At 58.1% G+C, this 13,393-nt stretch overlaps 3 protein-coding genes across 4 annotated transcripts in view; 2 read left to right on the forward strand and 1 right to left on the reverse strand.

The window, feature by feature from the left end:
- Positions 1-782: 782 nt before the first annotated feature.
- Positions 783-6,962, forward strand: CFAP157 (cilia and flagella associated protein 157). Its single transcript, XM_028107651.2, has 9 exons — positions 783-1,021; positions 2,933-3,204; positions 3,925-4,078; positions 4,515-4,782; positions 5,187-5,317; positions 5,557-5,707; positions 6,068-6,234; positions 6,404-6,590; positions 6,891-6,962. The coding sequence occupies exons 1-9, from the start codon at positions 783-785 to the stop codon at positions 6,960-6,962; spliced, it is 1,641 nt and encodes a 546-aa protein (XP_027963452.1).
- Positions 6,905-8,869, reverse strand: PTRH1 (peptidyl-tRNA hydrolase 1 homolog). Of its 2 annotated transcripts, none has more exons than XM_028107655.2 (5): positions 8,591-8,869; positions 8,019-8,238; positions 7,660-7,759; positions 7,436-7,481; positions 6,905-7,244 (listed from the first exon to the last, which is right to left on the reverse strand). In XM_028107655.2, exons 1-5 carry the CDS (start codon positions 8,684-8,686, stop codon positions 7,131-7,133), a joined length of 576 nt encoding a protein of 191 aa, XP_027963456.1. In that variant the 5' UTR covers positions 8,687-8,869; the 3' UTR covers positions 6,905-7,130. The 2 variants fall into 2 exon arrangements, with proteins under 2 accessions (XP_027963456.1, XP_027963455.1); XM_028107654.2 differs by having other exon boundaries at positions 6,905-7,337; positions 8,591-8,853.
- Positions 8,842-13,393, forward strand: part of TTC16 (tetratricopeptide repeat domain 16) — a 29,342-nt gene continuing 24,790 nt past the window's right edge. Inside the window, 6 exon segments of the mRNA XM_028107649.2 lie at positions 8,842-9,188; positions 9,951-10,123; positions 10,457-10,547; positions 10,709-10,852; positions 11,651-11,751; positions 11,843-11,972. Of these exon segments, the coding sequence (XP_027963450.2) occupies positions 9,171-9,188; positions 9,951-10,123; positions 10,457-10,547; positions 10,709-10,852; positions 11,651-11,751; positions 11,843-11,972 (657 nt within the window). The 5' untranslated portion in view covers positions 8,842-9,170.

Raw genomic sequence — 13,393 nt, forward strand, 5'->3', positions numbered from 1 at the left:
CCCAGGGAGTGCCTGGGCTCTTCTAAGTACTGGGTGGACAGCAGGTATACAGGCATAGCTGGCTGGAGACGAGGGACGGGAGATGGATCCTGGTGGGGCCGGTGCCTAGGTGGGGCTCACAGCTGCAAGCCAAGGCATCTGCCAGCTGGACACCTACCACCTACCCGCCCCCCCCCACCCCCCAGGATGCTGCCATCCCAGGCCAAAGCCTACAGTGGGCCTTTGTTTGCCTGGGTCAGCATGGGGCAGATGGAGCACTTCCACCAAGCCTTGTGGAAAACGGACCCCGTCTCTGGACAGGGACGTCCTGGCACTCCAGCTTAGGAGCCTTTGATATACAGCATCTCTTAGCACACTGCCTCCCCACCGTGCTTTGGGTGAAGTGAGAAAATGATTTGCTCTGTAGCTATATCACCAAAGAATTAACAAACTGGTCTCAGAGGGCTCAGGGGAGAGGCTCATTGGCCTGGGAACTGGCTTCTTCTGGTTCTGGGGGGCTCTGGGAAAGTCCCCCTTCTCAGATTATCAGGGTGGTGGTTTCTAGGGCTCACCCATTGTAACATTTCCACCTGGGGGATGGCGAGGTCTCCCCAGAACCCAAAAAAGTGCCCCAAGAGCCTGGCATCCCGATCTTTGAGATGCCATGGCCTGGGACACCCCAGCCTAGGGTGTCTGTGGTGCTTGGCCTTGGAGGGGAAGGCCGGTTGCTAGTGCCCAGGCTGGCCAGGAAGAGGGCAGGATCCCTTTAAGCTGGGCCTCACTCCCTCAGTTTGTTGCTATGTATGGGACCAACTTCCTTAGCAACCACCTGGCTTCTTAAAGGGGCCCTGGAGCAGTGGTTGCCACCAGCCATGGCTCCCAAAAAGAAGGCAACCCAGGGGGCCAAGGAGCCCGAGGTCAAGAAGAAGAAAGGTGGCAAGAAGGATGCCAGCACGGCCAACAAGCCCATGGAAACTTTAGGCGAGGAGATCCGAGAATTCTACCACATCCAGATCCGAGACCTGGAGGACAGGCTGGCCCGGTGGGTGGAGGGTCAGGGAGGCTGGTCCTGCTGGGTCAGAAGCCCTGCTCATAGCTGACCAAGGGGCAGGTTCACTCAGGAGGTCCTAGGCCTGTATTTGGCTTCCCATGGGATGTCTAGACCCCACCCCCAGCCTGTTTTCTCCTAAGTAACATTGAGAGGCTTCAAAATTTGACCCCACCCTATCCCAGCTCCCAGAGTCCTGGGGTCCTAACGCTAACTGGCTACCCTACCCCAGGCAAATACCAGCCCCCCTGCCTCACTCCTGCCCCATGGGATTATGTGCTTTATAAAAGGACAGAGTTCGGTCAGTGGGATGAATTGAAAATGGCAGCCCCCTGGCAGGTGGGTGGATCCTGTGTCCTTTCTTCCACCACCTCTCCCACTCCCACGGTGCCTGTGCTGATTCCCTGCGCTACGTGCCCCACTGACTTACCCACCTGCCAAGCCCAGGTATTTTTCCACGCTGGGCCCATTTCCCCGTGACTGTGTGGAAAGATGGTAGTGTGTGTGGGAGGGGTCTCTAACTTCTGAGACAAGCACACTTGCCCATTTTTCTTATTTTAAAGCTAGTTTCCTCCCAGATATGATGCACCAGCCTAGTCTCATGGTGACTCTTAAAAGACAACCCCCTTTAGTGACCACTAGGCAGCAGTTCTTCCCCAGATGATGTTGCAGATACTCACAGCCAATGTTGAGTCCTTCATATGCGCCAGGTGGGTCCTGTGCTGGCACTCACTGCATCCTTGAAACAGTCCCATGAGAGATCCTGACATCATCCCCATTGTACCGGTGGAGGGACTGAGCCTCAGGGAGGGAAGTCTCTCCCAGGAGGTGCCAGGATGGGAGCCCTGGCCCTTCTGACCTCCCTACACCAAGCTGCTTCCTCACTCCACAAAGCAGGTCATTCAGCTCTGTACCACCCAATGCCTTGTATGCAGTAGCCCTTCAAAAGATGTTGGTTGAGTAAATAATGAAGTAAAACATCTTTCCAAAGAACTTCTAAAAATTATTCCACTGGAAACCAGTAAATCAATTATATGATACCCTTAAAAATTCACAAGTTTCCCTCAAGCTGAGACACCAGATGGAATGTATTTGGGGATAATGCATTTGGAAGACAGTTATTAGGTGCTTACTGTTTGCTGAGCCCCTCTGTCAGGCCCCAGTACAGAGGTGGAGGAGGTCAGGGGTCTGTCAAGTGAAGACAGAATGACATCAGGTCTTGACTGCCCATTGGAACAAGGGGCCACTTACAGGAGGGCACCAAAAAGAGCGTCACAAATGTGGCTCAGGTCCAAGAAGGCTCCACTGAGGAGGCTCACCAGGATTCACTCAGTGAACCGGGGTAAGGAAGATAGGTTCAAAGGTTTGGGATTGCAAAGCATGGACATGTTGGGGGGGGCGGGGTGCAGAGCTGGCCAACCGCAGCAGTAAACCCTGTGGTTAAGAGCCTCGAATTTGGGGTCAGACGGACTGACTGGGGTTCAAAATCTGATTTCGCCACTTACTAACTAGGAGTTTCTTCATCTCTCTGAGCCTACATTTCCTCATCTGTAAAATGGGTGTAATTATCACAGTACCCACTCCCTCATGGATTCAACATACACACACCATGTACCTAGTATATACCAGACACTATCCTAGGTGTTGGGGACATAGCTGTGAATATACCAAAGGCTCTGGTCTGATGGAGCTTACATTCTGGTGAGGTAATGGATGTAAAGCACTGAGCACAGGTGTTGGCTGTGGTCGTGAGTGCAGATCAGGGCGCACAGTGGGAGATGAGGCCGGATTCCCATGTGAGGAACCCCGAATGCCCCCTTATGGGAGGGTCCAGGGGAACGAGCCTAGCTGTGTGGAGGCCTGGCTTGCCCACTCCCCTGGACCTCTGCCCCACCCCCACGCCAGGTACCAGCGGAAGTGGGATGAGCTGGCCGTTCAGGAGAAGCTGTTCCGCCAGGAGTTTGAGCAGCTGGCCAACAACAAGAAGGAGATCGTGGCCTTCCTCAAGCGCACGCTCAACCAGCGCGTGGATGAGATCACGGACCTCAATGAGCAGCTCCAAAGCCTGCAGCTAGCCAAGGAGATGGAGAAGGACGCCTTTGAGGCACAGCTAGCCCAGGTGCGCCACGAGTTCCAGGAGACCAAGGACCAGCTCACCACGGAGAACATCATCCTTGGTGAGGGGGGTGGGGACTGGCAAGTGCATCTGGGGGCACACACACAGGAGAGGGAACCCTATGCTCTTGCTCTTGGGGCTCTAATCCCAGCTCTGCCATTGACTTTCTGGCCTTGGGCAAGCACTTCTCTTTGACCTTCAGTTTTCTTATCTGGGAAATGGGTATAATACGTCTACCTTGGGTAACAGCAGCTATGTGCTGCTTCTTCCCACACATTATTTTCTCTAATTGTCCCAGTCATCACCCAGGGCAGGAAATACTATCACCCAGTTTGTAGACGAGGAAGCCCCTCAAGAAGATGAAGTGTCTTGCCCAAGGTCACCCAGCTGGCAAGCATTGTTTTGAGGCTTAAGGACAGCATTAGTGCCTGGCCCAGAGAAGGTGTTCGAGTTCAGTGGCTGTTGTCACTGTCACTTTCCAGAAAACAGAAGTGAAGGAGTTTTCCCAAGGAGGTGGAAACTGAATGAGGCTTCGTAAGATTAGTGGAAGGGGCGGGGGGGGGGGTGCGTGTTCCAGATGAAGACCATGAACGTGGGTAGGACTGGGCATGGCATGTTGTAGGGACAAAGGTCTGGCCCCACTGGACTGGGAAGCATAGGGAGGGCAAGAGGACGTGGAGGAAGTGGGGAGGGAGGCGCATGTTCAAGGCCATTGCTGCCCTGCCGGGGTCCTGCCCTCCCGAGGTGGCCCCTCACCAGGCTGTGCCCTGCGGTGGGGCAGGGGGGAAGCTGGCAGCTCTGGAAGAGTTCCGGATGCAGAAAGAGGAGCTCACAGAGAAGTTCGTGTCGCTGGAGGACCAGCTACGGAAGCAGGAGAATGAATACAAGGATTACGTGTATAACCTAGAGAAGAAGTCCGTGCTGGACAAGGACAGGTGGGCAATTTGGGTGCTGGGGTGAAGCACAGTTCAGTCCTCCAGCCTCCAACAGCCTCCGCTTCTAATTGGGGGGATTGTATTAGCTCAGGGACTCCCCAGCCTGGCTGGTGATATGTAGAGAGTAGGAGAAAAGAGATAAGCTCCCAGCTCTAGCCCTTACACCAGCATTACTGAATCCTTGGGACTTCCTTTTGCCACTTTTTGTGACTTAAAAATTCTATTTACTTAATGGTAACAATAATACATATTGATATGGTTCAAAATGCCAGAGGTACAAAGGGTCTGCCGTGAAAAGCCTCTTGCCTGAATCCCCGCTCCTCCTGGGAAATAGAGCATAGTGGTGGCCCTCAGCCCTCTGGGGAACCCCACATGGGAGGGCGGTGCCTGTGCCCACTCTTCCTGATGCCCCTTCCTTCCCACCCATACTGACTAGACTGAGGAAGGAGATCATCCAGCGTGTGAACTTGGTGGCCACCGAGTTCCGCAAGGTGGCCACTAACCAGATGTGGGACACGACAAAGCGCGCCATCATGGAGAACAATACGGTCACCCTGCAGCTGTCGAAGATATCCCGGCAAGGCATGCAGCTGCTGCAGGAGAATGAGCAGCTCAAGGGCACCCAGGACAAGCTGTGCAAACAGCTAGATCTGTTGGAGAACACCCAGAAGGTCATGGCCAGGCATAGCAGAGGCCACCATAAGGTGTGCCCGCCAAGCCCTCGTCACGGGGCATCTGGCACATAGAGCAGGAGGGACCCCTAGGGGTGCCGCTTCAGGGCAAACAGCCTGGCAGGGTCGGATCCCAGGCTGGAGCCAAGTCACGAGGGAGGCAGCAGTGAGGGGACAGAGCCCTTTGTGGGGGCTCCTGGGTGCTGGGTGCACCTCTGGTTTTTCTTTATTTGGTCTAAAGCCCCTATAACTCACTGAAGCGGAACCCACCCCTGGGCAACCGGGGGCTCTGACCAGACACGGTGCTGGGCCGCCAGGACCTTGGCTGGCTTCTCTGTACAACGGGGTGAGCTCTGGTTGAGTCCGGAGCCGGGGGAGCGGGGCTGGCTGAGTGCCTGCGGTGGGCGCAGGGCATGGCCACCTGCCTGCACCCGCAGGTCATCCTCATGCTGACCGAGAAGTGCCGCGAGCAGCAGCAGGGCAGGGCGGAGGCCGAGCGGCTGTGCCTCCGGCTGAGCCAACTGGAGCAGAGCCACGGGCAGCTGCAGCATGACCACCAGGCACTGAGGTGGGGGCCCACAGAGGGGCGAGCAGTGGCGGCAAGAGCGGGGGGGGGAGAGGGGTTGAGCCCTTCTCTTTTGGGCCACATGACATGACATAGGCCAGTGGCTTCCCCTTTCTCTAGGGGTCTTGAGGCTTTGTCTGCCAAAGAGGCTAAAGCCTGGGGCTGGATGAGGGCCCCTGTGGGCTAGAGACACACCGCCTAGCATGGGGAGGGGGACTGACTCATCCCGTTTCTGGGTCCAGGAGTCAAAGAGACCAGCTGAACCTGCAGCTGGAGAGGCAGCAGGCTAAGGCACAAAGGCTACAGCAGGAGCTGACCGAAGAGCAGAAGGTTCGGGCAGGTCTGGAGACAGCCCTGGCCCAAGCCACCTTCTTCCTACAGGACATTCTACAGGTGACAGGAAGTGGGTATAAGTCAGGGGCGGGGGGAGTGGGCCAATGTCAGACACTGCTTGGAGACACCGGGAGGGGCTGGGCCAGGGCCAGAGACCCCACCTTTCCTCTGAGAGACTCCTGGCAAGTCTGTCCTTTCCTGATCCAGCCCTCCAAAGATCCCTTGAAGGTCTCAAAGTTGCCAGAGTCCCTCTCTGAGGCCCTGGAAGACCTCATGTCTCAGGCTTCCCAGCTGGAGAATGGGTATCCCATCACAGCCAGGGTGTACTTGGAGAAAACGGGCACTGGGATTGGAGTTTCCCAGAGGTGGGTGTTGGGGCCACTCTGGGCCTGATCCCCATGGGCCCACCCCCACCGGCAGATGCAATCCGATGAGGCGGGTGGCGACTTTGATGTAGTGTTCCAGCTACAGCTCAAGGAGATGCTGCAGCAGCTGCTGACCATGCTCAGCTCGGCCCTGGTCCTTAGCCCCCAGCTGGCTGTGTGTCCCCGTCGTAAGAGCCAGCCCCATGGCCCACCCAAGGAGAGGTAAGTGAGTGACCTTGTATGACTTCAGAGGAGGCAGCTGTGGGAACTTGTCCAAGGGCTCTTCTCGGCTGACCCTAGGCCACCAGAAACCTGGCTCCCCAAAGCCTCTCTGACCCTCAGCCTCCTTAACTATGAAACGGAGGTGGTGATGCCAGCGCCGTCTCCACAGCCAGCCCAGCACCCAGCCCCCCAGGATGGGGTCTCTGCCCCAGCAGCTATCCAGCATCACACCCTACCAGCCGGGGGACCTGGGCCTGGTGCCTCGAAGGGCCCACATCCCACCCAACCCTGAGGACCTCAGGCTGCTCTCACACACCACCCGTGTGGGAACCTTCCAACTGCACAGCTACCCTGAGGTGAGAGTGCTAGGGGCCCCAGGGACGGCAAGACAGCAGCCAACCCGAGGTACAGATCCTGCTCTGCCACACTACAGCTGTAAGGCCTGGGGGCTGTGCCTAGCTCGCTAAGCCTGCATTTCTCCATCTGTAAAACGGGCCAAGGAAAAGTGTGGCAAGGCCTCAGTGGGCTAAGGCATGTCCACACATCGCCTGGGAAGGGGGCTTGCTGGACCCTGTTGGCCCCTCCTCCACTGGCAGGGGAAGGGTGGGAATCCCCTGAGGAGGCCTCAGCTTCAAGGCGCATCTTTAATCTTACAGATCCACACCTCTGGTTCTCCAAAAAGGTTCAAAAAGTTTAGTCTTCCTGAAGTTTCTCTACTTTCCAAGTAAGACACAGAGAGAAGACCAATCCCCATTCCCAGAAGTGGACCACCATGGCAACAGTCCCCTCTTGAATTCACAGGCAGCTTGGGGCAGCCCAGAGAAGAGTTCTATAAAAAGTAGATACAAGTTGTCCTGACACCTCTGTGAATGTGGCTGCGTGCGTGGGCATGGTGGTCAGGCAGGCACGTGTCCACAGATGACAAGGCCTGACGGGGGGCCCTGGCTTCGCTCACGGATGTGGTCGAGGAGCAGGTCGGTAGCTCGCTCCAGCAATGGAGGCAGCAGCTCCTGTTCAGCAGTGGAGAAACAGCCTAGCACGTGGGCCTGCACCGTGTCAGGGTGTGTCGGGCGCCCGATGCCCACCCGCAGCCTCGGCATTGCCTGTGGGGGTCAGAGGGGCCCAGAGAGCTTTGATAAGGAGTGTCGGGGGCCCCTTGCTGGCCCACCAGACCCAGCGCAGGACAGAGGGGCAGACTCACATCGGAGTTGAGAAAGGTAATGCAGGAACGGACTCCGTTGTGGCCCCTTCAAAGGGATATGAAAGGGGCAATTAGCGCTTCCCTGGATCGGCACCCTTCACCCCTCCCAGCCCCAGCCAGGGTCAGAGCACCCTTATTTCCTGCCGAGACTGGGATGGGCACTGGTACCCTACTCCAACTGGGAGGCTCCTCCCTAGCCCACCCTGACCTGCTTAGGGCCTCACCTGGAGCTTCCCCCAAGCTTCAGAGACAGTTTCCCCAGGGGCTTGTCCAGTTCATCGTGCACCAGGTAGACCTCCTCAGCAGTCAGCCCCAACAGCTCCGCTGGGCACACACAACAGTGGCCCTGGTTACTGCCCATCAGCCCAGGGGGGTGGTCCCGATTCACAGCTCTCATGAGGAGGGACCGCAATTAACCCCATTTCACTTACAAAGAAGCTGAGATTCCTACAAGTACCAAAGGCCATATGCCGCAACCGGAGCTCAACAGGCACCTGGAGGTGAACAGATCTGCCGCCGCCCAGAACCCCTTCTCTAGCCCCGGCGCCCTCCCGGCCGGCCTCCTCGGGAGCCCTCAACTCACCCGCCCGGGCCACGCTGCGCCCGTTGGCGTTCATGAAGCGCCGCGGCCGAAGCAGGACCAGCTGGGCGTCCCCGAGCGCGGCCAGGGCGAGGTCGGCGGCGCAGCGCCGGTCGCGCGCCCAGCCGTCCGCCACACCCAGCCGCTGCGCCAGCTGCCCCAGCACCGCCAAGCCCACGCTGTGCCGCGTGCCGGGCAGTCCGGGGTTCCCCAGGCCGGCCACCTGCGGGCGGCACCAGGGAAACTGAGGCCCGACGTTTCTCGCCACCCTCTACCTCACAGCGCCCCCTAGGGCCCAAGCCAGAGAAAGGAAAATGGGGGGCAGGGTAGAGTGGGGAAGGGGCGCGAAGAAGGGGGCCCAGAAACCCCGGAGATTCCAGAAGGCTGAGGGCCCCGCGAGCTGGGAGGTCAGAGCAGAGTTCCCAGAAGTTTAGGGTCCGTCAGAATATTGGACCCATTTTCTAGGTAAGAAGACCGAGGCAAGGAATTTGGGGAATGTTGTCCGGAGACAATGGCAGAACAGGAGCTAGTCAGGGCCCAGGAGCCCCTAGGCCGCCGCCCCCCACTCTACTCACCAGCCACCGCTTCCCCGGGGGCCGGGGTTCCAAAACGCCCAGGCTCATGGCCCGACTCAGCCACAGCGTCGCTCTCAGGCGGCCGAGCGGCGGCATGCTACCCCTATTCTCGTTCTCGGCCCCGCCCCTTGACGTTATCAGCCCTCGACCAATCGCGGTGGCCAACTGTCCCCAGTGTCCAATCCCGGGCGGGCCGCGGGCCGCGGGGCTTCTAAGGGGCGGAAGTGGCGGGGCGGTGGCCTTGACTGGCGCCTCAGCTAGTTCCGGGGCGCCGCCTCACGGTGTTTGCGTGGAGTTTATTGTGAACTCACGGAGCCCTTATATGACCTCCGGGTTGGGAGGAGGGAGCCTTGTTCTGGCTCCTGTGGCCCTCTGCAACGCTGCGGAAGCCTGGCAAGTCCTCTCCCTGACGTAGCCTCGGCCTTCCCCGCTGATAAGTTTGCTAACCTCCTTTCGGCTCCGACAACCCTTGGATCCCGGAGGCGTGGCCTGAGGGGGCGGAGCCTGTGGGCGTCTGGGAGATGGTGCCTGGCAACGGTGGGAGTGGACCTCAAGAGGTCCTCCCTTCGGAGGGGAATTCATGACAAACTCCAGAGAGGTGCGGGAGAGGGTCAGGAGAGAGGAGGCCGAGGCTGAGTTCGCAGGAAAGGTTTCAAGTACAGGAGAGGCAGGATAAGTTGTGCGATTCAGGGAAGGCCCTGGCCGCAGTGCCGAGAAGCGAGGGCTTGAGACGTGTGAACGGTTGGGGAGGTCGGAGAGTTGGCCGGAGCTGGCGTCCGGGCAGAGGGGGCACTGGCCCAGACGAGAGGATGAGAGAAGAGAAGGGATCTAAGAGATCTTTAGGAAGTGGGACAGACAGAACATGAGAACTGATAGGACAGAGGTGACTGGCTGAAAAGGTGGAGTCACCAAGGTGGGAAAGCCTGGGGCAGAAGCCAGGTGAGGTGTTCAATTTGCCCTGCTGGGCATGAGGGTTCCACAGGAGAGGCAAGGGGCTGCGGGACCTCCTGGGCCTGCAGCTTGAGGTAGGGCCTGAGCTGGAGACATTAGAGTTTTGGGAGTTTGGGAACTGGAGGTGGAGCTGACGGGGGACCGGAAGGAGAGCAGAGTGCAGTGTGAGTGTAAGAACTCTGGCCCCTGACCTTGACCGTAGGAGAGGGAGAGAGGCAGGACGGAAGAGAGAGAAGTTGGAACAGCCCTAAGGGGAATGGGACTGGGACTGCCACCAGAACCCAAATTGTGCCTCCTGCCAGCCTCGTTTCCAGCCCTCGTCCGTCCTGTAAAACAGCTGAGGAGAGTGTGTAAGAGGGGCGGGGGTCCTCTCTGAGGCCGGCCCCAGCTTGCTGTCCCTTGGTTCTAGGATGCTCTGGAGCTTGACCCGGCTCCATCAAAGGCCATCCCAAAGCCATGGGTGTTTCCAGTCCCAAAGGGAACCCTACAGCGCATCTTTGGGAGCAGCCAGGTGTTCCAGAACTTGGATGATGTAAAACCGAAGGTCACGGGATTAACAGTGCCCCTCAAAGTCAGGGAGTAGTGAGTCACTACCTTGTCCTAGGGTCCCAGGTTCCTACCCTGCACAGCGAGTGGCGTGCCCTACAGCCTTGGGTCACTTACCCTCCCTCTCTGGGCTTCAGTGACCTCAGCTGTATAAGAGGGCTCTTCTGCCTCAGCAGACGAAAGGCGGCTGGCCGGGATGAGCTCCAAGAATACCAGGCTCCTCTCCCTGGGTCTCTGTCTACCGGCCCCACCCTGGCTCTCCACCCACGTCCCCCCTCCTCCCAACCCACTCCCGCGGCCACAGCTGTATGCCCTGGGTTGGTCAAAGTCGGGGCCAGCCCCTCTGCCTGTGCCCCCCTGCCCCTACAGCTACCACCAAGGCCTGCAGTGCTTGGAGAGAGAGGACTGGGAGATGGCTGTCCTCTTGTTTTCCCGTGCCCTCCATCTGGACTCCCACCTGGTGAGGGGGTGGGTGCAGGTGGTTGCTGACACTCTGCCCTCACTGTCCTGCCTGCCAGGCTCCTCCTCTCGGGGCCACCAAGTCCCTTCTGATCCTTGAGCATCAGGCCTCAGCAGACGGTGGTGGAGAGGGGACAGCAGCCTGGGTGCCCTCTTCCTCAGGTAGACTTCTACGCTTTACGAGCCGAGGCCTACATCCAACTCTGTGACTTCTCCTCGGCTGCCCAGAACCTGCGAAGGGCCTACTCCTTCCAGCCAGAGAACACCAAGTACCTGGAGCGGCTTACCTTGGTCCTTTACCTGCAGGTGCCCTGGGCTGCTGCAGGCCCACCCACCGTGGCCATCTCACACCCAAGCCAGTTGGCTCGCCCTCCAGCTGTGGGGGGGGGGGGAGGGGGGTTTCCTTGCTCCTGGGACCAGCTCTGTCTCTCTAGGGACCTTCTAGTCCCCGTGTCTGAGTCTGTACCTTCTGCGCCTCTCATGACCTCTCCTACCTCCAGAGATGGTTTACCACCAGGGCTGGATAAAGTTCTGCAGCACTGCCCAGTAGAACTTTCTGTAGCGATGATAGTGGTCTACTCTGCACCGTCCTATCTGGTAGCCATTAGCCACGTGGAACTGCCGAGCCCTTGAAATATAGTGAGTGAGGAACTGATTTTTAAATTTTACTTAATTAACTAAAACTTGTATAGCCACATGAAGCGAGTGGCTGCTGTCCTGGACCACACAAATCCAGCATCTAGAGGCTCTAAGCACTAAAAAGGTAATAGCATTCCCCCATTTACAATTCAAAATAAAATTACCAAACTACAAAATACCAACAAAGTCTAAGGTTTTCTGTTTCTGTTCCTGTTTCTGTATTGCCATCTTGCCAACTGTGTAATTCTGTCTCTGCTGTCTCTCCCTCGCTCTGTATCTCTCTCCATCTCTGTCACCTTCTCTCCATCTCTATGTCTCTGTCCCCTAAAGTTGCTCCCAGATCTGAAGGGCTGTATCCCTGGCTCTTGTCTCTCTCCCCTCCTGCCCCAGTGGGTGCCCCCTGTAGCTAGTGGGTGCTGCTGGGCCAGAGTCACAAGCAGAAGGGACTGCCCCTTGTGTCCCCAGGGCCAGTGCCTGTTTGAGCAACGTGCCTTCCCAGAAGCCCTGAGAGTCTTCTCGCAAGCCTCTGCGCTCCAGCCTGAGAAAGCCAGCTTCCGTTACCGATGGTGAGTGCCCGGCGTGTGGCCGTGTTCTCCCTGCAGCCCCTTCCTGCCCCTCCCGCCCTGCAAACAGAGCATCTTTGCCCTCTCTCCTCAGCATGGCCTGTCTCCTGGCCCTCGAACAGCATCAGGACTGCCTCTCGCTTGTCACCAAGGAGGTGAAGCTTGGCACGACCAATGCCGATGTCTTCATCCTCCGGGCCAGGCTCTACAACTTCTTTCGGAAGGTAGAGCGGGGAGGGCGGGGGGTGGGGTGGGGTGGCCCTTCCTCTCTGTGGGTGCCCCCAGCATACTCTGAGATTAAGGAAGGCCATTAGGCCGCCCATGTAGTGGGGACCTTTGTTGGCTACTTGGCATAGTTGTCCTGCTATCACTCAGCTCTAGCTCTGTGCCAGGCTTGTGTCGGCCCCCAGAAGCCACAAGATGAGAAACCTGTGCCATCCCCACCCCCAGGGGAGTTAGAGCCCAAGAGAGATGTCCTTGAGCAGACAATTGCACAGAGGATGATTTCACAAGTGCAGGAAGCGGCACAGTGAGGGGCCACCCAAGGACCCGTTAGATAAGGTGGCCCTTCCTCCTCCTTTCCTGTCTCTCCTTATTTGCCTCACTGTGCGGGCTTGGAGCCAGAAAGTACAGGGAACAGCGTGGGTACAAGCGAGACTTGGGGTCACAAGAGAGGAGGGACTGCAGGTATGAGAGGGCATCAGGTAGGGTTTTGTGAACCGAGGAGGCCCCTGACTTCTTCCTGGGGGCAGCAGGGGCCTCCAAAGGGTTGCTCTCTGGGGCAGTGGGCTTTAGAAAGATCCTGTGGCTGCCAGGGGGAGTCTGGGCTGGGGGGGCAAGTCTGGAGGCCGGGACCCTGGGTGCCGTCCAGCCAGAGAGGAGGGGGGAGGCGAGGACGGTCGTGAGGGTGGCCAGAAAGGGGCCGGTCCCACAGTCCTTTGGAAGTCAGGAGCAGAGACGGATGGGGGAGGCCGTGAGGGAAAGGGAGGGATCCGGAACAATGCCTGGTGTTCAGGCTTGGCCTGGTGCATGGGAGCTGGGAAACTCAGGGGAAAACTCAGGTGGGTGGGCTCACCTCAGTCACCAGGTGGCGCATCCTGGGGGTAGCTGGAAACCTGAGCCTCCCTATGCTGGGGGCTGGGCTTTTGGGCCCCCCCCGCCCCCCCGCAGTGAGTCAGTGAGAGCTTCCTTCCAAGGCAGGAGACTAGTAATTATTGGTAATTGTTGACTGTGGGAGTTTGGCCCCTCCTGCCACCTCAGCCCCTGTAATGCATAGGCACGTTCTAAGCACTTGACTCATGCTTGTCTTTCCGACTTGAGGTAATCATCTGAGTAGATACAACCCATTGTCCTCTTTTCACAGATGAGGAAATGGGTCCAGAGGGCCTGGGTGACTTGCCCAAGGTCACACAGCCAGTTCTCTGTGGTGCTGCCCTTGAACCCAAGCCCACCTACTCCAAAGCCCTGTCCCAAGCCTCTGCCATCTTCCCCCTCCTGACTTCCACTCACAACTGGTGTCCACACTGTTTGCCCTGCTCACCGTCCAACCCATTACCCTACAGGACACAGGATGCTTGCTAAAACTCTTTGTTGACTGACTGACAGACTTGTTCACTCAGTGGAAGGTATTTGCCTGGGGATGTTT

This window comes from Eumetopias jubatus, unplaced genomic scaffold (assembly GCF_037043125.1).
Source record: "Eumetopias jubatus isolate StellerSeaLion01/CBP00866 unplaced genomic scaffold, mEumJub1_p1.0 scaffold_15, whole genome shotgun sequence".
Classification (NCBI taxonomy): domain Eukaryota; kingdom Metazoa; phylum Chordata; class Mammalia; order Carnivora; family Otariidae; genus Eumetopias; species Eumetopias jubatus.

Excerpts from the sequence above, each read along its gene's own strand:
- CFAP157 (XM_028107651.2), top strand. The coding sequence starts at position 783 with ATGGGACCAACTTCCTTAGCAACCACCTGGCTTCTTAAAGGGGCCCTG. Across the intron at positions 4,079-4,514 it reads TCCGTGCTGGACAAGGACAG|ACTGAGGAAGGAGATCATCC; the intron begins GTGGGCAATTTG and ends CATACTGACTAG. Across the intron at positions 5,708-6,067 it reads TCCTACAGGACATTCTACAG|ATGCAATCCGATGAGGCGGG; the intron begins GTGACAGGAAGT and ends CCCCACCGGCAG.
- PTRH1 (XM_028107654.2), bottom strand. The coding sequence starts at position 8,686 with ATGCCGCCGCTCGGCCGCCTGAGAGCGACGCTGTGGCTGAGTCGGGCC. Across the intron at positions 7,760-8,018 it reads GCGCAGCGTGGCCCGGGCGG|CGGAGCTGTTGGGGCTGACT; the intron begins GTGAGTTGAGGG and ends GTGTGTGCCCAG. Across the intron at positions 7,338-7,435 it reads TTACCTTTCTCAACTCCGAT|GCAATGCCGAGGCTGCGGGT; the intron begins GTGAGTCTGCCC and ends TGACCCCCACAG.